Source organism: Anguilla anguilla, chromosome 1 (genome assembly GCF_013347855.1).
Source record: "Anguilla anguilla isolate fAngAng1 chromosome 1, fAngAng1.pri, whole genome shotgun sequence".
NCBI classification, from domain to species: domain Eukaryota; kingdom Metazoa; phylum Chordata; class Actinopteri; order Anguilliformes; family Anguillidae; genus Anguilla; species Anguilla anguilla.
In genome coordinates this window covers 6,288,143-6,314,889 of record NC_049201.1, presented here as the reverse complement: position 1 = coordinate 6,314,889, position 26,747 = coordinate 6,288,143, and the positions used below count along the sequence as shown (strand labels likewise).

General features: G+C 49.4%; 1 protein-coding gene across 6 annotated transcripts; it reads right to left on the bottom strand.

Annotated features, from left to right (window-relative positions):
* Positions 1–54: 54 nt before the first annotated feature.
* eprs1 (glutamyl-prolyl-tRNA synthetase 1) lies at positions 55–26,151 on the bottom strand. Of its 6 annotated transcripts, none has more exons than XM_035434165.1 (34): positions 25,914–26,151; positions 23,597–23,681; positions 22,934–23,033; positions 22,562–22,718; positions 22,202–22,347; positions 21,907–22,010; positions 21,382–21,508; positions 20,602–20,794; positions 18,290–18,461; positions 17,506–17,739; positions 17,197–17,281; positions 16,728–16,787; positions 14,524–14,544; positions 12,660–12,770; positions 12,244–12,380; positions 11,640–11,847; positions 11,301–11,413; positions 11,045–11,168; positions 10,406–10,786; positions 9,996–10,250; positions 9,459–9,710; positions 8,852–9,129; positions 8,415–8,466; positions 8,034–8,243; positions 7,392–7,464; positions 6,635–6,714; positions 6,400–6,501; positions 5,941–6,096; positions 3,513–3,710; positions 2,967–3,140; positions 2,013–2,173; positions 1,570–1,648; positions 1,020–1,084; positions 55–774 (listed from the first exon to the last, which is right to left on the bottom strand). In XM_035434165.1, exons 1-34 carry the CDS (start codon positions 25,954–25,956, stop codon positions 624–626), a joined length of 4,887 nt encoding a protein of 1,628 aa, XP_035290056.1. In that variant the 5' UTR covers positions 25,957–26,151; the 3' UTR covers positions 55–623. The 6 variants fall into 6 exon arrangements, with proteins under 6 accessions (XP_035290056.1, XP_035290073.1, XP_035290064.1 ...); XM_035434182.1 differs by having other exon boundaries at positions 11,051–11,168; XM_035434173.1 differs by having other exon boundaries at positions 21,907–22,007.
* Between the last annotated feature and the right edge of the window lie 596 nt (positions 26,152–26,747).

Below are 26,747 nucleotides of genomic sequence, written 5' to 3'. Positions count from 1 at the left end.
ACCACATGCTAATGCAACACCAGAATGTACCGTTTTCTACTGAAAGTACAGAGAGGCAAGAAAAGCGGGTTTTAATGCAAATCCCTAGGGTCGATAACCACGGATACATCCGTTACAGCACAAAAAGCAGGTTTTGTATTTCAGTGGACAACTTAAAGTATTGAGAATCCATTCTTTATTACAGGTGACTTTCACAACCCTAAAAATGTTTCTTAAAATTGCAGCTTAATTACAGAGTAGGGAGCAGTTTACCAAATGTCAGTTTGGTGTCATTCTTGTGACAATACACCTATAACATGGAAACGGAGGGCCTTGCAGCTACTGAATTGCAGGCATCAGAACTAACCCCGTATCCCCCAAGCTTATTTTTTCTGATGGCTCCCTCCCCCTTGGCTTTAGGTGCTTTTCCAAAGCTCCAGCTGTACAGTCCTGAGTGTGACAGGGTGGGGGGTGGGGGGGCGGGGACACTCACAGACCGAGGACAGAACTACACTGAGTTTTTTAAATACGGGAGGAAACAGGTCACAACGGATGTAACAGGAACGTCCGCGCCTCTCCTGGGGTCGGACAGGAGGGTGGAGAACTTAAGTGCACACTGAGAGGAGGGCGCGTAGCGGGACGATTCAGTAGCTGCGCCCAAACATGGTGTAGAACTGCGCGGGCTGCTTCCCGCACACACACATCTGGCCAGCCGCCAGGGTCTTCAGGGGTTCGAAGGGGATGCACAGGCTCTTCGCCCCCATTGAAGGGGCGCCCGGCTCCAGGTCCTGATCCCTAGAGAGGGAGCAAGGAAGGGGGTGGGGGAAGAATTAGGATGGTGCGCAGGCAGGCAGGCAGGCAGGCAGGCAGACACTAGTGGACACAGGCACACACCACTTCTTAACCAAGCAATTCTGACCACTTGACAGTTTCCCATTCATTAACAGCAAAAGTGTAGCACAAGCACGACACAAACAGCGTTGATTCTGACATCGCTGACCCAACACATCCATGTTGGGCACAGAGGGGGAGGGGCTTACTTGGCAGTGATCTTCTTAATCCAGTCCTCGCATTCGATGACGCCACAGAAGGGGATCTGGACAATCTGCAGCAGATCAAAGGTAGGCAATTAGGCCATTGCTGTGTCTCCACATTATACAGTCAAGCATGACCGGGACTAGAGCTGGCAACCCCCACAAGAGAAGGTCCACCATCCTTCAAGCGTCACAGCAAAAGGACTACAGGAGTATCAGATGAGGGAGTCTCCACTGAAATGACGTCTCCGGCTAAGAAACTAAAATGATTACCATGAGCAAAACCAGTAACCTATCAAATGATTCATGGTATTTGGTTTGCACCACTCACTGGTTGTGTTACTAGTTCTACATGGGCTAAAAGGTTTTGTGCATGCTAAAGGTCTTAGCAAGTCAGGCCCTAAAACTGGTAGAGGGGAGGATTTGGGATTTGGGCACTAATGGGCAACGTTTTGACCTTGCTTTTCCAGTGTCTATGTGGGAACACATTCCCTCCTCTGATCTCCGTGCTTTTACTGCTCCCCTCCCGGCCGGTCCCTGTTCCTCGCTGACTCACCCTGCCCTGGTCCAGCTGCTTCTGGAACTCCTCCATGCTGTCAGCCGCCACCAAGTGCTTCTTCAGATCATCCGACGCCCTGCAACGCACAGACACAGGAGCGGAGGGGTGGTCTGGTCAATGCACGTCACGACAGGGCAGTCACCACAAACGTGACCCAGAGCGCTCAATGACCACAGCTGCTGTGAGACTGTGTGTGTGTGTGTGTGTGTGTGTGTAAGAGAGAGAGCGTGTGAGTGTGAGTGTCTGTGTGTGTGGGTGTGCGCGTGTGTGTGTGCGCGCGCCTACTGGGGAGACAGAAACAGAGACTGAAAGAGAGAAAGATCGAGAGAGAGAGAGAAACCGAAAGAGACAGAGAAACCAAGAGGCAGAGTGAGAAACCGAGGGAGGAGGAGAGAAAGTGAGAAACAGAGAGAGAAGGAGAGACAGAAAGAGGGCCCTACCTCTGGAAGAGGTTGGCCTGGATTTCCTCCAGCAGCTGCGCCAGCCTGCCGGGGGCGTCGGCCTCGGGCAGGGTGATCTTCACGCCCGTGTCTCTCCTCACCGCCACACACTGGCCCTGCTTCAGGTCTTTGGGCCCCACCTCCAGACGCACCGGCACCCCCTGGGAAGTGTAGTTTACAGCGGTGAGAGAACAGGCCTCGGAACCCGGGAAAAGCCACGGGCACCGCGACAGCCAGCCGGGACTCCACTGCGGATCCCGGTACTCAGTCTGAACTGCTTCTGCAAACATGCAGCTGTACAAATGGGATTCCAGGCACGAGACAGAATGTCATTGTGTCACATCTCATCTCACGATGCCAAGCGTGTGTCTGTATTGTGTATCATTAAATCACAGTAAACCCTCACTTAAGAGACCTACCGGATTATCTCTCTTTCTCTTAATGTTAGTTTCCCAAAGAGACTGGCAGCCTGGCAACATGCCAGCTACACAAGTACACAAGTACAAGTACACAGTGTATACTTCTGCTCCCACACCACCACCCCCACCCCCCTCATTATGTGATAGACTGTCTATGTTCAGCACACAGTGAAATCACAAAGAGAGAGGAATGAAAAACCAGAACAAAACAGTTTGTTCAATGAATCCAATTTTGCATAGACATTTTAAAATGTGTCCTCCCTCTGGAATCCCCGCCAGGGTTTGATTTACTGGATTTACACACACTCTACACACGCACACACACACACACCCACGCACTCACGCAAACACGCACACACACACCCACGCACTCACGCACACACACACCCACGCACTATTGCACACACACACACACACTCACATACACACTCACATACACACGCACGCACGCACTCACGCACACACTCTCACACACACTCACACACACACACTCACACACACACACACACTCACACACGTAAGTTTCTCTCAGTACCTTCAGCTCCCAGTGGTTGAACTTCCAGCCGGGGGAGTAGTTGTCCCTCAGGTCGGCCTTGACCCTCAGCCCGATCTTCTGGAGCGCAGAGATGTACTTGGAGCACTGGGCCAGCAGGGCGTCCCTGTCAGCCTCGGACAGGGAGGCGGTGATCCCACAGGGGATGACCACCACCTGGACCGCACGAGAGAGGGGCGGGGGCAGCGTGAGGGGACGGCTCGAACACCCCCCCCCCCCCCACCACCACCACCTCCAAAGCAGCCGTCCCCAGGAAAAACCACCAACGTACAGACTGACGTCGAAATCACTCCTCAACAGCACGCCTAAATGTTCCTTTGGGCTTTTAATTAAGTGACATTAAGTGACATTTTAATGTTTTGTTTTTTTTAAGGCTTTTTTGAATGTGATTTGTTCATTTTCATTTCTTAATTCATTTGAGGTTTTACACTAACCCCTCCATTTCCCCCCACACTAACCCCTCCACCTCCCCACAGTGACCGCCCCTGCGCCCTTCCCACCCCCCCCCAGCCCATGCAAGCCCCCCACCTGCAGGCAGGCCACCCTGGGTGGCAGCACCAGGCCCTGGTTGTCGCCATGCACCATGGTGAGGACGCCGATGGTGCGGGTGGTGAGGCCCCAGGAGTTCTGGAAGGCCAGCTGCTTCTCGCCGGGCTTCTTGGGGTCCTCGAACATGATCTCGAACATGCGGGAGAAGTTCTGCCCCAGGTGGTGGGAAGTGGCGCCCTGAGAGACAAAAAAAGGGGGGGGGGGGGGGGGTTAGGCATGAAGGCCTCCGGAAACCAAAACGGGCCCGATTCCCAAAAAACACGCACATGCGCGCACACGCACACACGTACACCTCAGATAAAATACCCATCTCACCGGTTTAGCAGGAAAGAACTTTCTCTCAAGATGGAGGAGTGGTTCACCCTTTCAGTTTCCATAACAACCACTTGTCATCACCACAACATTGAATATGCAATTTAAAAAAAGAAATGCATAACTCAATTGTTTGCACGATCACCTCCCACCCACACTGACCGCTGGGCACGGGACAGGGATTTTATTTTGGCATTTCTGCCCAGGACCGGGCCCGTGAGCTGTTATTTGGCACACAAAAAAAACAGAACGGCACTCATTCCATTAGCCTGCCTTTAATTTGACTTTGTGCCAGCGGTTCTGGAGTATTCTGAGGTTTAGTCGCACTGCAGAGATTTTTGTGAACGTGGACCAGCGGTATATTTTTCAGTATTTGCCAACGCCCTAATGGCGCAACGGTTTTATCTGCTAAAATGAAAATCCCTACTTTTATGACATAGCTCAGGAGGTAAGACCGATTGTCTGGCAGTCGGAGGGTTGCCGGTTCAAACCCCGCCTTGGGCGTGTCGAAGTGTCCTTGAGCAAGACACCTAATCCCTAACTGCTCTGGCGAATGAGAGGCATCAATTGTAAAGCGCTTTGGATAAAAGCGCTATATAAATGCAGTCCATTTACCATTTATGCAAGTTTTCACAGACCTTTAAATCCCCCCCTACCCCCACCCCCCGTTACGGATATCGACAGTCAACCCAGTCCCCGTTTGGCCTCATCTTCAGCAGCGCGATTACAAGAATGAGGAAAAATAACCATTTCACGCATGCAGATAACACAAATCACGGTAGAGGACACCGTGGGTATGGCGTGACTCGAGCTTCGGCTGTCCTGATAGGTCCGTTTCGGTTTCGTTTAAATGTCGGCACGTTGCACTGAAGGACCGGTCGGAACAGCACGTACGCCAAAACGGTTTGTGCCACGTTCACTCTCTGGCGTCCGCTGTGGATTCCGATGCCCGTTTACGGTGCCGCCCGGCTCTTCCGTAGCAACATTCTTCTAGGTGCGACAACATGCGCATGTAACGCCTCTTACAACAAAGACCGGGAATGCTACCACATTACCACAATGGGTGGATCAGTCAAACAAACAGGAATTACTGTACTCAGTGGAGCGCACTCAGTTACAGGGTGTGTGCGCGTTACAGGGTGTGTGTGTGTGTGTGTGTGTGTGTGTAAGAGGGCGTGGTCCTGATCGAGTCGCTGTGAGAGGACTGTAAATGCAGTAGAACCTCTCAACAGAAATCCCATAAACGAGCAGGAGGGCAGACTAATGGAACGGGCTGTGACAGGGGCTAACGTCAGCCTCTCTCTAAGCTGCTCCGAAGGTAAACTGGCACGCAGCGCATTAAATGCACATTTCCACTGACGAGGCCTAAGTACGTAGCACTGCGTTCTGCGGTTCAGCCCCGTGTCTGTCACACCGTCACTACTGTACTCCCCGCGCCGGAGAGAGAATAACGCTGCAGACGACATCGCCTAGCGAAACGATGGCGACGCGAAACGTGCCCGTTATTGTGTGTCACGGGAGTTAATTACGGTAAGCTGCCACTCGAGGCATACTCTGCCTTGGAATGTTCACGTCAATGTCTAATTAAGATTGACAGGCTGGCTGGGGAAGGGCCAACCGTTTCTGTGAGTGCAGTGCAGCGATAGTGCATCCACACACACCCGCAAGCTTGCTGCAAGCTACGCTCTGCTCGGGGACCCTGACGCAGGTCGTGTTTTGAATGAACTTTTGCATGTGCACATTCTGGCGTTGCGTCAGCCGCCACGCCGATTTCAACTATTCTAAGTCAAAGTCAGCGTTCTAGAACTCCAGTTCCAGTCACCAGCGGTGGTTTAGATCATCAGCGTTAGAATGTTCAGTTAAGAACATTCCAATCACATATTTGTCGTTATTTGACTTCTTGAAGGGCTAACATGAACAGAGTAATTGCTTGCAAGATAATAAATTTTCCGCTTTGTCTGCAGGGCATCTTTTCGACTGAGCTTTCTCTTGTGAGTAATTACCCGTCTCTTTGCCCTGCTCGCGCACCTCTTTAGCTCTCTGGAATGCCTGACTGAGTTTGGTGGGACCGGAAGCTCTCCAGGAGTGCTCTTACCTGAATGGCTCTTCCGCTGGCTGAGATGAAGGCCTCCACAGTGGTGGTGTAGTCCCCTCCCGCGAACTTCTCCTTCTCCGTCTTCCGCCCCTTCACCACGGGGATGGCCATCAGCTCCTCGTAGACCCGCGCGTACAGGTCCAGGATCTGCAGCACCTGGGGACACCCAGAGCAACGGCGGACATAGGGTCACGACTCCTGAAGGCTCAGTCCAGACAACCGTCACTTCAGGCAAAGCAAGTCTGGGAAGAGGAAGGTGATTGCTTGGCAGGAATAACCTGCGCCTCCATGTCCTGCAGCTGGAGAAGGTTCCAGAACAGGCGTGTGCGATGAGAAGGTTCCAGAACAAAGGCGTGCAAAAGAGAAAGTTCCAGAACAAAGGTGTACGGTAAGAAAGTTCCAGAATGAACGCGTGTGATGAGAAGGTTCCCGAACGAACGCGTGCGTCGAGGAGCTCACCTCCTCTGCGGCCTCCTCCCTGGTGGCGAAGGCCGTGTGGCCCTCCTGCCACAGGAACTCTCGAGTCCTCAGGAACGGCTGCGGGTGCTTGAACTCCCACCTCTGAGTCAGGGGCAGAGAGCATGATGGGTAAAACGGAGGAAGAACAGATGGCGTGAATCGTGAGGAGTTAAACATGATTTCAGATTCACCAGATGACCGCAGTTATTATATGAAACAATGAGCTGAAACTGACCACGACGTTGCACCACTGGTTGAGTTTGATGGGCAGATCTCTGTGTGACTGAACCCACTTGGCGTAGGCTGGGTACATGGCTGCAGAGAGACAGAGAGAGAGAGAGAGAGGGATCATCTAACAGGCTGTATGTACCACAGAGTGCCAGCAGGCAGTCCTACAGAGACACTTCCACCCCTCAGCACATCACAACTGGCCCCTGCCGGTGGGTCCATGTTCATCGCTCAATAGCGTTTGCGGGTATTCGTCTGTAGCCGTATCTCCGCTTTCATCTCGTTCGTTAGACACCGGGTCAAGTTCTTCAATGTCAGGACGGCAAGCCTCACAATTCAAAACATTACTCACTGGCACAATATCTGGGGTTCCCTAGCAACGAATCTGTTCATAACCTCACAGTGGTTATGAATACGGACTCCGATTACTGGAGGATAAATGGATTCACCGACTCCCCTCTGCAGATCTGAAAGGCTGCTCTCCCAGTGCTTTCATTAGGCTGCTTTAACCCTTTCAGGTGTGACATCACAAATACGTGATTAGAATGTTCTCAACTGAACATTCTAATGCTGATGTAACCATCACTACTGGTAACTGAAAACTGCAACAGAGTTCTAGAACACTGACCTAGAATTTAAAAAAAACATTCCAAAAAACCTACTCCTCAAAGGGTTACTTGGCGTGCTACGCCTTTAAGAATATGCCAGCGCATGTCCTACTCTAAAAACAAGCGAAGGGTTTTGCGGAGCGGTGTGCTGCCGACCTGTCTCGCTGGTAGGTCGGACAGCGATGGGTTCGGCCAGCTCAGTCTTCCCCGATCGGGTGACCCAGGCCACCTGGAGAGAGAGGCACAAGCAAAAACAGGTGTGACAACCCTGCGGTACGGCTCCTGTAGACACCAGAAATCACACCGGGGCTGTCATCTGAAACAGGCGAGGATCCTATGCACCCCGTGCTGTGTGTACGTGGAGGTCACAGCTGGAGACCAAACAAACAGGGCTGAATAAATGAGCTTGTTAAACACACGCTATCTTCTAGTGTCCTATGCAAGTGTAAATTATCATCATTTTTGGCCTAATATAGTCAACAATGCTCATGTTTATTTATTCTGTTAGTTTCCTCATTAAGGGTGTTTTCTTATTAGTGACCTTACTTAATTACATTACTGAGCTTTTAATTTGAAATAAACATCTGGGTAATCTGCGCAAGTTTTCACGACCAAATCATGTTTCAGGGCCAGTCTCACTGCAGTGAGCTCCTATGCTAGGCTAGGCTAGCGCAGGCTAGCTCGCGTCTGAATTCCCCCACATGACCTGGACCCGCACACTGAGAAGGTCTGACTCTAGGGCCATGGAGGTTTGCTGGAGCGGACCCCGTCCTCCGGCCCCGGCCCCGGCCCCCTCACCTCCGGGGCGAAGTCTGCGATGTGGGTCTTCTCCTTCTCCAGCGCGGCCTGGGACACGAACATGGGGAAGTAGCAGTTCTCCACGCCCAGCTTCTTGATCTCCCGGTCGAAGAACTCCTTGATGGTCTCCCAGATGGCGAAGGACCAGGGACGCAGCACGTAGCACCCGCTCACGTCGTAGTACTCGATCATCTCCGACTTGGTGATCACCTGGGGGGGGCAGGGATGGGGGGGGAGGGGGGTGATTCAGACTACAGTCCCATATGCTGGCTGTGGAAAAATCCCCTCCCCCCTTACCTAAACCATCACCAACACAGGTTTAAATAATGTACATTTTAAACATTAATTTTTGCAAACAGGTCTCCACCACATTTTGCGTACCTGAGAGTACCACTCAGCCAAGTTCTCCTCCTTCTTAGCCTCCAGTCCCAATCTGCAGAGAGAGAAAGAGAGAGAGAGAGAGAGACAGAGAGACACAAAGAGAAAGAGATTTCAGAACCAACATTTTGTTTTCAAAATGTTTTCAAATTATTTTCTCAATCATTGAATGCGAGTCAGCAGGCAAACATGCCAGTCATTACAGGACATCAGAAATGAATTCCCGCTGATCCCTCACATCAACAAACTAAGATTAGGAAGATTAAGAGAGCGCTGTGATAAAACAGCACATTTCAGCCCCCGCGGGCAGGGAAATAAAGGGAAGAATGAGGGTTGGCATGTCCCTACTTCACCACAAACAGAGAGAGAGAGAGAGAGAGAGAGAGAGAAATACAAACAGCGCACTCCTCTCATTTCTCCGTCCCTCCGCCACTTCTCACCGTGTCTGTTTTTTGGGACCCTGGCCCTCTCCGGCCCCTCCCGAGCCGGACTCCTGTCCCTGAGGGGGCTTGTCCGCCCCGCCCTGCTTCCGGCCCCCGCCGCCCCCGGCCCCGCCCTGTTTCTCAGACTTGTTCTCCCGCTCTTTTCGGCTCTTGTCCTCGGCCCCGCCGGCCCCCGTGGGCCCCGCGGCCCCCACGGGCCGGTACTCCTCCCCCGTCAGGGTCTTATACCGCGTCTTCAGATCCAGCAGGGCCTTGACTGCGGCGTCCACCTGGTCCTGAGGGAAACAGAGCCCATCCGGGTTTATTCTTACTCTTACACACACACACACACACACACACACACACACACACACCCATCAGCACTGGCGCTCAACGCCACTTCAGCTCAGATAATCTGGGAAATCAACTGAAATTCCATTTACGAATTTAAAAAGTTCACATCATTTTCAGTGAGGGTTTTTTCCAATTACCTAATTTTACTTAAATGAATTTTCTGAATTGATCACTGGCTGTTACAAGTGTCTATTTTAGTTTCCAGGCTGGCAAGAATCCTCCCACATACGTGCACACACACACAGAATGAAAATACAAATTCGCTCCTCACCTTGGAGGCTTTCTCTGATTTCAGCTTCCTCACCAGCTCCCCCTGCTGGGCAACCTGAGCAAACAAGTCCTTCACCTCTGGAGTGGAGCTAGATTGGCCAGGGGTGGAGCTAGATTGGGCAGGGCTGGGCTTAGCCTGTGCGGGGGCGGGGCTTGTCGGAGGGGCAGCGCCCGGTTTGTAGTCCTGCCCAGTTTCCTGTTTGTACTCTGCCTTGAGAGCCAACAGCTGCTTAACAGCAGCATCCACTTGATCCTGAATGACACAATGAGGACAAAATTAGAGAAGCAGAGACAAAGAAGAAAGAAGAGGAAATATTTTATTATTTAAATAATTTAATCATGTAATCATGCTCATTCCCTTGAGTCTAAAAATCATTTGGTTCCCATCAACTGCACCACAGGTGTATATTTTGCTTTAATTCATTAATTTCTTTTTTTTTACTTCAGTGTCTCATCACAGAACGCACTGCTCTATTAAACATGGAGCAGAAGCGTGAGATTTCTGACCCGTACTGACACAGTCTGCTCCCAGACTCACCTTGGGGGCCTTCTCAGTTTTGAGCTTCCTCACCAGCTCTCCTTGCTGTACCACGCGCTCGTAAATGCCAGAGGAGGAGGAGGTGGTGGTGGTCGTCATCTTTGTGGGGGCGGGGCTAGTACTGACGGGGGCGGGGCTGGGCTGGGCAGAGGCGGGGCTTGGCGGAGCCATCCCTGGCTTGTAGTCTTGCCCGGTGAGCTGCTTGAACTCGGCTTTAAGAGCCAGCAGCTGCTTCACTGCTGCGTCTATCTGGTCCTGCAGGGGAGAGAGACAAAGGCAGACGCTGTAGGCCTCAAAACACAAACTTTCTAAACATGACAGTGACAGCAGTCATTTACCAACGCCTGGTTCCCTCCCTCCCCACACACACACACACACACACACACATGCGCGGTCATGACCTCTCTCACCTTCGGGGCTTTCTCCTCTTTCAGCTTCCTCACCACGTCTCCCTGCTGGGCCACCCGAGCAAACGGGCAGGAGGCGGGGCTTGTGGGCTCGGGGGCGGCGGCTGCCTTGGTTTCCGGGGCCGCGGTGGGCGGGGCCATGCCCGGTTTGTAGTCCTGTCCGGTCAGCTCCTTGAACTGCGCCTTCAGGGCCAGCAGCTGCTTCACAGCTTGGTCCACCTCCTCCTTGGGCGCCTTGGCGGCCTTCAGCTGCCGGATGGACTCCCCCTGAGCCGCCACGGACGAGAACACAGACGCCGCGTCGCCGCTGCCGCTGGGGGCGGGGGCGGGGGCGGGGGCGGAGACAGGCTTGGCCGTCGCTGGGGAGGCCTTCTCTGCTTTCACCTGAGAGGTGAAAGAAATGAGAGTTTGGTTTGGCTTTCATTGTGTGCTAAATTCACAATCAGTTTTCTTTCTTAAATGGGCATTTAGTTGGTCTCAGTCAGTGAATCGGTCACTACCACACAGCATCTCAGCCACTACCGCACAGTTAGCATTTCAGTCTCTACGATACTAACATCAGCCAGCCAGCCAGTCAGTCAGTCAGACACTACTTCAGTCAGTCAGTCAGTGAGTGAGTTAGTCAGTCAGTCGGTCACTCACACTCACAGGCTTGCTGGAAGCCTGGCTCTTGCTCTTGTCCTTGGAGCCGGCGGTGGGCATGTCTTTAGTGTGCCCGTCCGGGATGTAGAGCAGCACGCAGGGGCTCTCCTTACAGCTGTGGGGACTGAGCACACAGAGAGGAGGAGTGAGCGACACGAGTCTCAGGGCAGACATCTGCGTGTGGAAGAGGAATCGCACATTAGAACGTTGAATGGTGAGGGCCAATCACAGGAGAGACACTAGCTGGAGAAGATACCTGATTGGCTCGTAGGGCTGGTCACAGATGTAGAAGCCCCGCCTCTGGAGCTGAATGATGTCACCTTTCTTCAAATCCCTCAGGCAAGGATCTCCCAGCATTCTCTCCTCCACCTGAAAAAGAAGAACGAGTTAAAAAAAAAAAATCCATCTCTACCTCCCTCACCAACCCTCCCATTCTCTATCTTCACCTCCCTCACCAACCCTCCCATTCTCTATCTTCACCTCCCTCACCAAACCTCCCATTCTCTATCTTCACCTCCCTCACCAACCCTCCCCTTCTCCATCTTCACCTCCCTCACCAACCCTCTCCTTCTCCTCCTCCACCTCCCGCTCACACCTTGCTGTTCCTGTTGATGTGGTCCTTGAAGTCGTCCTCCTTGCCCAGCACGGGTTTGGTGATGAGGTGGTGGTAGGTGACGCAGACGGTGGGCGTGGTCGGGGCGCGGGGCGTGTCCGCCAGCCAGGTGATCTTGGTGGTCTTCTTGTAGTCGGTGTTCTCCAGGTTCAGACGGCCCTCCAGAGAGGTAATCGCCCCACTGCCGTCTCTGTTCGACAGGAAAAGGAGGAGTTACGCCAGGAAGGAACGGCTGGCCTTCTTGTCCTAAAACCGACTCAGCAGGTCTACGTTACTCAGCATTACATTCAGTTAGTGGACGCTCTTCAGTGATTTACAATGCAGGGGAACATCAGAAATCTCAGACCACTGTGTGTGTGTATGTCTTCATCACTAAAGCACCAACTATGCTAACCAAGACACAAAACTGACCACAAATTATATCCACAACGAAGTCCTGAAAATGATAAAAACGGCACATTAACCTGGCTAAAATATAGCAGCGGTAGGGAGGCAAGGATGGGAGGAGGCTCAGAAGAGTTGGGTTTGAGTATGCTGGTCTGGTGTACACGTGTACGAGTACATCAGTCTGTGAGGGTAACGGTACCTGTGGATCTTGGTGATGACGATGTTGCCCCAGTTGATGAAGGTGACAGTCTCTCCCTCAGCGAAGGTCTCGGCGTCCGCCCCGTCGATGAGCACCCTGGGTCCGTACCACACCTCCTTCACCCCCACCTCAGCGTTCTGCGCACACCAAACCGCCACAGTTCATCGCACGGTCTGCGTTTAACTGAGGCTCCCTTCTGCAATCAACTCCACAGCTTTGCACCTGAACCGCATCTCAACACTGTACATAGACTCACAGCCGCACATCTCTCCAGTAGCCAGGCAGCATACATATAATTTTAAATATTTGGAACGCATTTCCCCTTTGATACACAAGCTGAGCAGCAAACCACCAAAACAGCTCAAGATAAAGAAAAGAAATGACAAAAAAAAAGCACATTAAATATGAAGGGATACCTTGGGATGTTTGGCCACCTCCTTCATCTCCTCCGACGCCGTAGGGATGGACACAGGGACCACGTGGGTACCCAGGAGGGCTGTGAACCGTGGGGCCACAGGGTCAATCACCTGGAGAGACAGGGGGATGGAGGGATAGAGGGATGAAGGGATGAAGAGCAGGGGAGAGAGATGGAGAAAGGCAGTGAGTGGCACGCGCAGCCACAGCCGATCTCCTTAGATGTGAACGAATGCGAGATGGTTAAGACGATGTACACAGAGAGAGGGGGCCATTTTGAGCAGGGCTGCAGTTCACTGCTTTAACAGAGGAGTGCTCTGCACATCAGGCTGACACAAACCTTACAGTGAGGGGAGCTGGTGTTTAATTGAGCTTAACGTACAGTACGCAGACATGAGTGTGAAGAGCTGGCTCTGAGTGTCAGAGGGAGAGAGGGAGAGAGAGAGAGACAGAGAGAGAAAGAGAGACAGAGAGAGAGAGAGAGAGAGAGAGAGAGTGAGCGAGAGATAACAAGAGATAGCAGGAGAGGGGGGGTGAGGGGGGAGAAAGAGTGCGAGAGAGAGAGGGAAGGGGAGAGGGAGACAGAGAAAGGGGGGAGAGAGCGAGAGATAGCGGGAGAGAGGGAGGGAGAGAGAGAGAGTGAAACTGAAACCCTGCTCACAAAAAGCTGCCAATAAACCCAACAAGCAGGGAGCGGAGGAGAAGCAAGGGAATGATGAAAGAAAGGGAGATAGAGCAGACGAAAGAGTGCGCAGAGTATGCCAAATGAACAGGGCTGAGCAGAGAAGGCACACGAGCGGTGACTGCCCAGAACACAACAACCCCACCGAACACGTCCTTTTAAAACTGCCACTTCCAGAGATAGTTCAGTTTCTGGGGATTTTTGATATCATTTCTGTTTTAGTGATACCTTATTTATTTTTTTTAATCAGTTATTGTGACCTGGGGGGGGGGGGGGGGGGGGGGTCCTCAAAGGTACCCCCCCTTGAAGCCCCCTCCCCCTTATAAACAGGTTTTATGACTCCGAAGATTGCAATTCATTTTTTTTCCTATGGCACACGCAATTTGAAATTACATAAATCTGAGATTTAAGACTTTTAATTGTGCAAAAACGCTGTACAATTAAAGTTACTGTGTTGGAGTTACTTTAAGTGTATTTTTTGTTCCTTAGACCACAAACTTCCAAATGACCCAGTACCAGCCGTTGTAAAGGCTGGCTGGTCAGCACCTTCTGCACCTAAAATATTCTTTATTGCACATAAAAGCCATCTGGGACAACAGAAACCACACACTAAACCCACCCAGGAAGTGAACTATTTGTCCTTTTAATTTAGTCATCAATTATACTGTGTAGCTCGTTAAGTACAACTAAAAGGATTTTCAGCGCTTGTCAAGTTAATTCACCAATTCTTATCCCTTGGAAGAGTAGGTATCTTGGAATGTTTTTGCAAAATATTAAGTCAGTGTTCTAGAACTCCATTTCAGCAGAGGTTGTTACATCAGCATTAGAATGTTCAGTTAAGAACATTCTAGTCACGTTTGTGATCTCACACCTTAAAGGCTGTAAGAAGAAAAAAAGAAGAAAGAAAGAAAAAAAAGGCAAATCCTCCAAATCATCACCACCTTTAAAAAAAGCTATCATTAAGGGAGGAGCAGGCCATAGAGACACATCCAGCACAACCACACCAACTGCATTAGCAGGACTGCAGGCTTTAGCATTAGCACGTTAGCACGGCCAGGGTGGAATTGTGAGGCTTATTAATATCCTTTTTTTTTAACAATCCCTGCAGGTTCTGGGTAAGGGAAGATGATGGAAGGAGAAATACAGACAGAAAGGAGGATGAGTAGGAGGAGGAAGAGGAGTACCTTTTTACAGCTAATTGGCAGCTTGAAAACAGAAGAGTGAGATGCAGTTCAATGTTAAGACACAGGAGATTGAGACCGAGAGGTCAAGACAGTTCAGACGGGATGAGTACATCACATAGCCCCCCCTCCGCCCCCTGCCCCCCCCCCCCCCATCACAGCACCGCAGTCTCTGCCCCACAGTTCTGTTCTCCGCCCTCACTTGCCTCACAACCCTGCCCTGCACTAAAGCGGCGCCTTCTGATGATGTCATAATGGCCGAAGCCAAGCAGGCACATTTCATTTAACGCTTAGCGCGGCGCAGCTTACTGGCCGAAATGATAGCGAGAATGAAGGTGGGGAAATGGAGGACGATGAGAAGGAAAAGGACAACGAGAGAAAAAAAAAAGGTCTCGAAAATGAACAGCCTGAGCGGTCCACAGCAGCTGAAAATAATCCCGCCAATGGGAAGCCGACGTGAACCCGAGGTTCCCGCGTACAGAGCTGGCCAGACAGGCGAAGCAGCGGAGCAGAAACCGGCCGAATGAATCAAGCTGCGTCAGAGAAGGGGAACAGCGTCAGAGGAGAGGAACAGCATCAGAGGAGAGGAGCAGCAGCTGAGGAGAGGAACAGCGGCTGAGGAGAGGAACAGCAGCTGAGGAGAGGAACAGCAGCTGAGGAGAGGAACAGCGGCTGAGGAGAGGAACGGCAGCTGAGGAGAGGAACAGCAGCTGAGGAGAGGAACAGCGGCTGAGGAGAGGAACAGCGGCTGAGGAGAGGAACAGCGGCAGAGGAGAGGAACAGCGGCTGTGGAAGAGCGAGCTCAGGGAGAGGCAGGCAGAAGGACGGGCAGGAAATGCACAGAATGGACGCGAATGGGGAGAAGCCATGCAGCCATGGCCAAAAGAACTGGTCACTGTGATGTCATAAGCGCGTTCAGATGAAAGCCTTGTTCAGCAGTGTAGTACCAGCACAAGCTAACTGAGACCGACCCCACAGAGGACACAGTCAGGTTCACTGCTTCAGTCCGCCTCCTCTTTCAACCCACTGCTGGATTTCATGAACAGCCCCCTCCAAATGCTCACACCAATGCATGCATGGGCACGGGCACACACACACACACACACACACTGAGACCATGCATCCACACAGCATTGACATTTTGTCATCAGAAGTGTGTGCAATATGTATTTTCCACTCTGAGTAGTTATCCCTATCGACTTGAAACATACATATTATAAACAGCGTATTAATGATCATTGTTTAAATATTACCCAACATTAGCGGATTGAACAACAGTATTAAGGCTCTTACTTCCTAACAGAATTAGCGATTACAATCGCACTGTGCGCTAAACACAAAAACTTTCTCCATTTGTATTTTCAATTAAGGAGCAGTGAACTGTATAATGCATGTAGTAAAATCCCGCGTTTACACGGGGGCAATTATGAAAGACTTTTCGAGGGGTGTGTGTGTGTGTGGTGGTGGTGGGGGGGGGGGGATGCAATTTAATGCTCTTGTTCCATTCCACATCTCTGTGTAAGATGCCAGCTGTGGAAATTACTCTATTAAAACCAAATTTAAAAAGTCACAGTTGATCCCGTTTTTCTAGCTCAATGCCTGTAGCAACATCCCCCATCTTGTGCGATGTTTCACAGCACAGCTCTTAAGCAGGAATGTCATACTCAATTACCAGCGACCAGCATTCCTTTGTGCTGTAATCACTGCTATCAGTGTCTTAATTATCTCCGACATTTACTCAGACGCTCTTAACAACACAACACAACAGCTGCGGAATGCGCGCGCCCATATTCTGTGCTAGTGCTTCTATTTGGTGGGAGACTAAACTCGAAGCTCGCTCGCTTCTAAAGGTACAACAAAAACGCAGACAGGGTGACAAAATACAAAGTCTAAAAATTGAGGTAGCTATATTACAGGACTTGTTCATATACTCCCATGTGCCCATTATATAATTCCACAGGCAACACATATAACGCACACATATATCCCAACTGGATTTTCTCTCATCAGTAAACCAGATGAAATTCCACTGTGGAATCAGAGCCCAGGGGATGCTGAGCTGATCCCACAGCTGGAGTCGGGGGGGGGGGGGGGGGTGTGCTTCACTGGCTCATGCAGGTCTACGGGTCTGGTGGACATGGCAGCATCAGTGAGACAGGAGAGGGGTTTATAGGGTGGGGGTTGGGGGGGTGGGGGTGGGACTGTACCTTCTTATTGAATGCCCAGATCTTGTCCCACTCCATGTTGACAACAGACCTGGATCCACCCTGAGGACAGAGATAGGAGGATGTTAGAAATGAGGGAGAGGGAGAGAAAGTGAGGGAGAGAGAAAGAGGTGTTGGTGACTTGGGCTGGGATTTTGCAAATGGTGTGAAAATATGGTGGGTCAGTTGATCACTTGCTCAGACTTTTCCATCAATATTTTAGTAACTGTATCCAAGCTTGAAGTCTCATAAATTCATGTTACCTAGAAAAAGGTGGAAACTACCTCAGGGGGGTGACTCAAACAATGTAGAAGGGCCATACAATGCCAACTGAAAATCTTGGGGCCCCTAACCATCCGATGCCTGGTGAGGTATCTCATTCTAAGAGATTTCAAAGTCTTCCCCCTTTGATGGTTCCATGAAACGACCCAGAGATACAAATACTGAGAGTTTGGGTCAGTCAAACACTTACCTGAGCAGCAATGAACTGTTTGAGCCCTTCCACCGTCATTCCTCTACGCAGAACACCTCGAACTGTGGGGAAACGAGGGTCATCCCTGAGGCGAGGAAGAGTGAGAGAAAGAGGGAAAGGGAGAGAGAGAGAGAGAGAGTTACTAAGACACCATAGCACATGGTCTTCCCTCAAAAGACCATTCAGGAAAGACTTGCACTCAACATTTTTTATTCAAGAGGAGGGGAAAAAAAAAAAAAAAAAAAAAAGATTCAAACATTTTGGCCTATTGCCCTCATCACCCGAAAGCAGCCAATGGGAGAGCCTCACCAGCCGTCCACCAGGCCCTGGTCCACGAACCAGGTGAGCTTCCTCTTGGAGAGCAGCGTGTTGTTGAGGTTGAGGCGGGCGTACTCCCAGATGTAGGGCTTGCGCAGGCGGAGGGCGTCGATGACCCAGTAGAACTGCTCGTCGCGGTCGTGGTACTCCGTCGTGCGCAGGGCGTGGGTCACGCCCTCCAGGCTGTCCACGATGGGGCAGGCAAAGTCGTAGGTGGGGTACACCCTGTGGGGCGGAGGGGCAGGGGGGGAGACAAGAGAGCCAGGCGCTTAAAACGCTGAGGTAACCCACACACCCTGGGGAACAGTTCTGCCGAGCTTCAGCACTTCAACACCAACGACCGGTCCGGGTCACGAAACTGCAGTGCTGAGTAATTCTAGAACGACACTGCATTCTAGAATTATTATTCTGGAAACGCGGAATAGCAGCGCGAGGCTAATGATCGGTCACAGTCACAGTCACAGAACTGCAGCGCTCTGCAATTCTACAATTACACCACATTATGCATTTATTCTAGAATGTGAAATGTGCGAACGTGGAATGGGTTCGTAAGCCGAGACCAATTCGGGGCGGGAGACATCCAAATAAGGGACACAGTCCACTTCACGACGGCACGGTCTTGTGAGTCCACTCACATGTCAACACTCTGTCCCTCGGTGTATGCGGGTGGCCGGGGCCTTGTTCTGACAGTACCACGCTGGGTTAATGGTACGCGTAAGCTGAGAGCTCTACGCTGGCCACGCGCGCGCGCGCGCACACGCACGCACGCACTCACTTGTAGGTGGAGCCTGTGCGCGGGTGGGGCGTGTTCTTGCAGCGGAACAGCGTGGGGTCGCGCAGGCAGCCGTTGTTGGACGCCATGTCGATCTTGGCCCTCATGCAGCAGGTCTGGCCGAACGTGGTCCCCGCCTTCATCTCCTCCCACATCTGCATGTTCCTCTCCACGGCTGCAGGGACACACGAGCTGCCCGTCAACCCCACTGTAAAAACCCGCGGTGCCACCGCCGTGCCAGCATGGGTCCGGCTTATAGTGCACGTGCGTGTACATGCATGCTGCCGGTACACCGATCATGCGCATTTGCCATGGTTGCCATAGTTTCCATGTGTGTGCGCCCATGTGAGTGTATGTGTGTGAGTGAGAGTGTGTGTGTCTGTGTGAGAGAGATCATCTGTGCTCACAGTTATGTGTTCATATATCTGTGTGTAGCAGTTTTACCTGGTTTACTGTGTCTGTTCATGCATTGTCAGTCATAGGCATATACCCTCAGAGTGCTTACTGTGCTAGTATTTAGTATGTGTGGGTCTGGGGAAGTGTACTCGCATCAGTCGCAGTGTATGTTGGTCTGTGAGTGAGATCATGGCATATACCATCAGTCATCGCTGTATCAGTACGTGTGAGAGTGCAGGTGTTTACAGCCACAGTTGTTGCTGTGTTAGCATTCTGCGAGTGCACAGGTGTTAATGCTCACGGTTGTTGCTATGTTACCATTCTGCGAGAGCACAGACATCTACAGTACACTCATAGTTGTTGCTGTGTTACCATTCTGTAAAGCACAGGCGTTTACACTCATAGTTGTTGCTGTGTTAGCATCCTGTGAGTGCACAGGCATTCACACTCACAGTTGTTGCCGTGTTAGCATTCTGTGAGTGCACAGGTGTTTAAACTCACAGTTGTTGCCGTGTTAGCATTCTGTGAGTGCACAGGTGTTTAAACTCACAGTTGTTGCCGTGTTAGCATTCGGTGAGTGCACAGGTGTTCAAACTCACAGTTGTTGCTGTGTTAGCATTCTGTGAGTGCACAGGTGTTTACACTCACAGTTGTTGCTGTGTTAGCATTCGGTGAGTGCACAGGTGTTCAAACTCACAGTTGTTGCTGTGTTAGCATCCTGTGAGTGCACAGGCATTTACACACACAGTTGTTGCTGTGTTAGCATTCTGTGAGTGCACAGGTGTTTAAACTCACAGTTGTTTCTGTGTTAGCATTCTGTGAGTGCACAGGTGTTTACACTCACAGTTGTTGCTGTGTTAGCATTCTGTGAGTGCACAGGTGTTTAAACTCACAGTTGTTTCTGTGTTAGCATTCTGTGAGTGCACAGGTGTTTACACTCACAGTTGTTTCTGTGTTAGCATTCTGTGAGTGCACAGGTGTTTACACACAGTTGTTGCTGTGTTAGCATTCTGTGAGTGCACAGGTGTTTACACTCACAGTTGTTGCTGTGTTAGCATTCTGTGAGTGCACAGGCATTTACACTCACAGTTGTTGCTGTGTTAGCATTCTGTGAGTGCACAGGCATTTACACTCACAGTTGTTGCTGTGTTAGCATTCTGTGAGTGCACGGGCGTTTACACTCACAGTTGTTGCTGTGTTAGCATTCTGTGAGTGCACAGGTGTTTACACTCACAGTTGTTGCTGTGTTAGCATTTGGTGAGTGCACAGGTGTTTAAACTCACAGTTGTTGCTGTGTTAGCATTCTGTGAGTGCACAGGTGTTTAAACTCACAGTTGTTGCTGTGTTAGCATTCTGTGAGTGCACAGGTGTTTAAACTCACAGTTGTTGCCGTGTTAGCATTCTGTGAGTGCACAGGTGTTTAAACTCACAGTTGTTGCTGTGTTAGCATTCTGTGAGTGCACAGGTGTTTAAACTCACAGTTGTTGCTGTGTTACCATTCTGTAAAGCACAGGCGTTTACACTCATAGTTGTTGCTGTGTTAGCATTCGGTGAGTGCACAGGTGTTTAAACTCACAGTTGTTGCTGTGTTAGCATTCTGTGAGTGCACAGGTGTTTAAACTCACAGTTGTTGTTGTGTTAGCATTCTGTGAGTGCACAGGTGTTTAAACTCACAGTTGTTGCTGTGTTAGCATCCTGTGAGTGCACAAGCATTTACACTCACAGTTGTTGCTGTGTTAGCATTCTGTGAGTGCACAGGTGTTCAAACTCACAGTTGTTGCTGTGTTAGCATTCTGTGAGTGCACAGGTGTTTACACTCACAGTTGTTGCTGTGTTAGCATTCTGTGAGTGCACAGGCGTTCACACTCACAGTTGTTGTTGTGTTAGCATTCTGTGAGTGCACAGGTGTTCAAACTCACAGTTGTTGCGGTGGCGAGACTCAGCCCTCTGCTCCCTCTCCTGCTTCATGAGGTCAGGGGGCGTGTCATCGATGTAGGCCTTGCCCTCCTGCAGAAGCTGCTCGCCCAAGCGGAGGATCAGGGGAAAGTGGTCGCTGGTGTAGGTGAAGCTGTCCGGCTTAATCTGCAGCATGGCCACGTCCTCCAGGATTACCTGAAATAAAAAAAACACACAGACTTAAGCGCTCATAGGCCTGATTTATCAAGACATTTAGCACATGCATAAACTTTAGGACATGCAAAACCAATAACATGACCAACGACTGGTCATGGTATTTGTTCTGCACCATTTTGTTCTGGTTGTGTTATTAGTTTTGCACAGGCTAAAGGCCAGGCCCTATGTCTTTATGACCGACCGACCCCCCCCACCCCCCCAACCCCCCCAACTGTCATCTAGAACAGGGTTGCCCAACCATCTACCATCCTGTTCTGTTGTTCATTTCAACCCTAATTTAGCACATCTGACTCTACTAATTAGCAGCACAATGAGATCTCTAGCCGTTGAATGAGGTGCACTTTGTTAGGGTTGGAGGGAAGACCTACAGGACAACAGATCTCCTAGTACAGGGCTGGGCAGCGCTGGACTAGATAATCAAGTACTGCTACTGAGTTTTTTTTAGCCACGTCCTATAAATGTGTGTATAAAACGATCAGGTGTTAACCGCAGGAAGTATACTGCTAATCGTCTTTCGTAAGGCATTGGGCCAGGTCAGCAGCTGGACAGGACTGCGCAGCCGATACCTTCTCGAAGTCCTCCTTCTCCTTCTCGGGGTTGGTGTCATCAAAGCGCATGATGAGCTTGCCCTTGAAGTTGAGCTGGTAGTGCTGATTCAGCAGGGCAGCCTTGGCATGGCCAATGTGCAGATACCTGGAGAGGGGGAGGGACGGAGGGCGGGGGAGGGAGGGAGAGGGGGAGAGACAACGAGAGAAAGAGTGAGAGAGAAGCTGAGTGAAGACCACAGCTATCAGAGACCCACCACCCAAAACCAACTCCATATGAAGGGACCATTTGTCTTGTTTGTGTGCAGAGGCAACTTGTGGAAACGGGAAAGATTATAGTTGCACACTTCTCAAGAACAGATCCCCCTGCAATGAATCAGCTTATGATTAAAAAAAACCAGAAACAATTCAGGCTAACATAGTAATTTAACTAAACATTAAAATGAAAATAGGACTTATCTGAGCAACTGAAAGCATAAATATATGCATAAAGTTCTTTTTTCCACCCAAGTCAAAACATGGACGGTCAGACGATGCAGAACTTACCCACTGGCCTCAGGGGGGAAGCGGACCACCACCTTCCCCATCTCAGCCCCTGGAAGCTCCACAAACTTGCCCACATCCTGCTTCTTCTCCTTCACCTCAGCCTGCTTGTGGAGACATGCGAACAGGACAGGAAGTGAGAAACATTACATAACGAGGACACTTGAAAAGGTTTGGAGGCGGGCTTTTGCAGCAGCGAGGGCCGAGTCCGTCTGCATTCCTCAACATCACGAGCCCATCTTAGATCCCAAGAGACACGCGTTAACGGTCTGGCTCTGGTCTAATCAGACGCACTCACCGTGCCGTTGCCGGCGGCGACCTTGCTGCTGGCCCACTTGTTGCCGACAGCAGTGAAGGGGTTCTGGGTGGACAGGAAGGAGTACCAGCGGCGGACGTGGGAGAAGGGTCCGGGCTTGGCCAAGATTGTTTGCCATCCTGCACTTCCTGCGAGCAAGACAAGACAAGACCCAACAAGGAAACGATGGAGACAAAGTGGAGATGAAGAAGGGGAGAAGAGAAAAAGAGAGAGAAAGCAAGACAGAAAGAGAGAGTGTTACTGTGGATTCTACACCAAACTCTTCCCAAAAATGTCTGTAGCCTCCCTGCCATTACTGTAGGTGTGTGTGCATTCTACCCAACCCCAATCTGCAACTCGCACCTTTAAGCACTGCCCACACGCAAAGGTCAGCCAGGGTCAAGCTGTGGCCCACCAGGAAGGTGCGCAGGGACAGGGCCTTGTCCAGATCCTCTAGGGCCGAAGTCAGGTTGGACTGACCACAGATGCGCCGAGCGCTGAACTCCAGCCAGTGGTCCACCTAACAAGAACAAGAACACATGGTGTCAGTGTGATGCCGAGCACCATTAGTGCCAACAGCTCCCCCTTGTGGACAATCTTCAGCCTGCTAAATGTGAGTGAGTGAGCCAGGTCCGTGACGCACGCACGCCCTATTTTGGAAAAGGTTATACACTCCCACCCAGCTACACTTTCTCCAGTGACCAGGTCCCCCGGACAGCACGGGGGCGCTCTCACCTCAGTCTGCTCCATCAGGTTGGAGCCGTACAGGCCCAGACTGGGAGCCACACGTGCCAGGTAGCGAGAGATGGCGTTCACATCGCTGAACTGCACCGAGCTGAGAGAGGTCAATACACACAGATTATGAGAGGTAATGGATTGCAACACATCCTTGTTTAGCACTAATAAAGAGGCTGCTGATCTTTTGAAATTTACATTTACATACATTTAAATACAAATGTAAATTTACATGTGTGTGTTTGTGCTAATTCAGTATCCTTGTCTCTCAATTCATAACCAATGCCAGACTCACTTACTCCTCATGTACAGCTGTTCTAAGCCACTATTTAAGATGTTTGACTGCCACAGTATAACCACAGTCCATCATGGTAATCGTAACATGCTAACAGTATCTGTGCATTGCATACAGGGAGTCGGGGATGCACATTTTCAAGATCTATACCGGGGGGACAAACTCCAGTCCTGGAGGGCCACAGTATTTGCCGTCTTTGGTGCGTTTCAGTACAAGTGATTCATTTCAGTCATTGATTGGCTAAAGAGTGCACACACCTTGTTCTCAAGAATTTAATTGGCTACCGATTTTAAAAAAAAAACTCACAAACACCTGCAGACACTGCAGCCCTCCAGGACTGGAGTTTGACACGCCCGGCCTATACTCACTCAGAGATGTGCAGTTTGGTGTCTTTTCCTTCCTCCACCGACACTGCCACACTGCTCTTCACAGCCTCGGCGGCCAACAGCGCCCCTACAGGCAAAAAGAGGCCCTACAGTCAGTACACGTACCAGAGCACATTGCTTCGGTTTGCCAGCTATAATACGCACTACTATGCCTGATAACATGAAGTGACAGTTCCGCCGTAGCTTAACTGAAAGAATGTATGCATAACGGCTGCACAATCAAAGGCAGCCAGCCAAACTGGTAAGCCATAAAAGCTCATTGAAATTCAGGGTTTGTCCGGATTAACTGGATCTTGACAGGTATAGGAGAATAAGGAACATGAATGCAGGGCTGGCCCCAGTGTTTATCCCACTGAACAATCCTGCGGTAACCGGACATGTATAAAGTGCAGATTAGCTAACAGAAGCAGGCCTGACACAGGCCTAGAAAACCGCCCGGTATACTGAAACAAGCCTGCAACCATTTCAGACATGTGCATTCACTTACTGCGCTATTTTTGTTCTACAGATCCAAGACAGGTGTAACCCCAGTGCTGAGCAGTAAAATAATCTCTATTCAACAGGCCCCCTTATTTACAAAAAAGGGCCAACACGCGAAGACAACCACACAGTTAAAAAATGTATTTTAAAAAATAACTGACAGTGACACAACAGTAAAGTAACTAAACGAATCCAGTTAAAACTTTGACAAATCCCAACTGAATTTTTTGACAATACTGTTTCCGAAGTAATTGCCCACAAAATACACAATGATTACAATGGCAGAAGGGCAAGGGCAAGCAACACAAGACAAAAAAAATAAAGAACAGTAGAATTGCATGTTTTGTTGTGCACATCACTGACACTGCCACTGTGAATTATATTACTGACCCTATGCCATCCTATTATAATTTAGTATTAAAATAAAAATGTATAAAAGAAGTTTACATTTAAACAACAATAAAACATTGTTAAAACTGCTGTAGATAGGTAACCTTTCCAAGAGGTGATTATTTTATTTGTTTTACAAAAATGGTTGAAAAGCATTAAATTACTGAATGTAATTATCATTCAATATTGTCAATTCACAATGTGTGAGGTAAATACAAATAAAAATGTAAGTACTGTACATAAGGACTGCAACCTACTAGGACGTGGGGGACTATTTCTTTCCATTTTAAAAAGAAATATTAAACGAGGTTTAGCAAACCCAGAGGTACAATAAATCCCAAAATGTTAAAGGTGTCTGTCAAAGAACAAAAAGAAAAGACGAATGTACTGTCAAGCATAGTTTTACGCCATTGCTTTTCCCCGCCCATCACTGTCTTTCCCGCACACAGATATCATTTTCCGATTTACATCGCTCAACTCATTTGACATATCTGTTACAGGGTTGGAACGAGGACGTCCAAATCAGCAAATTAAATCACTACCCAGAATGCAGTCGTGTCAGTGAGTAGTTTAATACCGAAATAGAGACATAAACACCGTGGGCAGTAAAGTTAATCCTTTGCACAGTTCAGTTAGCCAACTCAAAATATAATAATAATAATAATAATAATAATAGATGTAGTAAGCCAACTGACGCTTGTTATGCTACACCCATGCACGAATTAAAGGCTGGCATCGCTCGTGAGGATAGTTGTATGATAGCTAAATATGAAACTGAAAGCAACATGTCCATTATTTAAATCAACGCAACCTGGCGAAAGCAGCGGTTGTCAAACTTGAAAGTCTACCGCTACTTGGCTCTAATGGCCAGAAATGCTTTTAATTTGCCACTCGCTTGCATCAGCCAGCAACTCCAGTCTACAACACTAGTTGGCGCAGTTTTAAGGTTCCAAAACACACTCAAAAACACTTAAGACTTACTTTTCAATAGACAGCTAGCCAGGAAACTAATATGACCTCATAAAAAGCCCTTTGTCTAATGTACCAGTGGGTGACAGCAAAACTACGGTCTCTACAACGTTACTTAGCTATGTAAAATGCCGAATTGTTTAATTTCCATGCTTACTAACGTCAGTTGGCAAAAATAAATATGGCTAGCGAGCCTTTATGACCGAATCTATCGCTTGTAGATAACCAACTACTTAACCAATACCAATTCATGCGGCACATGTATTGCCACGTTAACACACGGATCTGGCCTAAAGGACGAAAAAACGAATTTAACCAGTCCATCAACTCGAGAATACAGTCATAGGAAACCACACCAAAACAAGACACAGCAACTAGCAGGCTCCCTACTAGCCAGGCACCCATTCGGTTGCACACACGTATAACATGCATGCTAACGTGAGTGGATGTGCAGACCTACCCAAGGGCGGGTTGCTGGTGTTAATGGTAAGGTTCAAAGCCATGCTTTTTCCCCTGCGATGCTGTTCGTTGTGGCTCGCACAAAAATGAAAAAATTCTTCAGCCTCTTTCCCTTGCTGTCCTGCCACACGACTATAGAACTGTTCTTATAGTTCTGTACACACGAGCCACGCAGACAAATCGCCGCACCGCTTCCGCGTTCCTCCTTATTCGCCTCCCTCAACACACTGGAACGCGTAGAAAGGTTCCTGCATCTGAAACAATGGTGTTTCGTAGCCTACTGAAACTGCTCTGAACTTTGCTTTGTTCTTGCTTCGTGTAATGTTATGATGTACTGAATAATTTGAGTTGTATAAGTAGCTACAAAATATTATCTGAAAGCATTTACTTTTGGTCGTGTCTTATCAGATCTCGTTATCTGACATTTACAAGCCAACAAAATAACAAAAATGTATCTCCACATTTATTTCTGAGATTGTAGTGTAACTTATTTATAACTGGAAAACAAGTTGCGCTGTGTGTACAGAATCAACAAGAACAACTGTATGCAAAAACTGAATGGAAGTAGAAGGAGCGGGTTCTAAACCGAAAATAAGATTAAGCCCATTTGATCAAACAAATTTTGAAAACAAATATATTTTTTGCGATATTATGTTCGAACTGTACTCATTTTCAAACAATATTGTTAGGATGTTTCATTGGGTTGTTTCTCTGCTACGAGTTAACGAAACCTAACTTTATAAAGTACCTATCCATTTTTTTTCACATTACACAAAATACGGAAAATTTACATGCCACGGTAATGTTGCATGAATAAATTAGAATATGGCCCAAA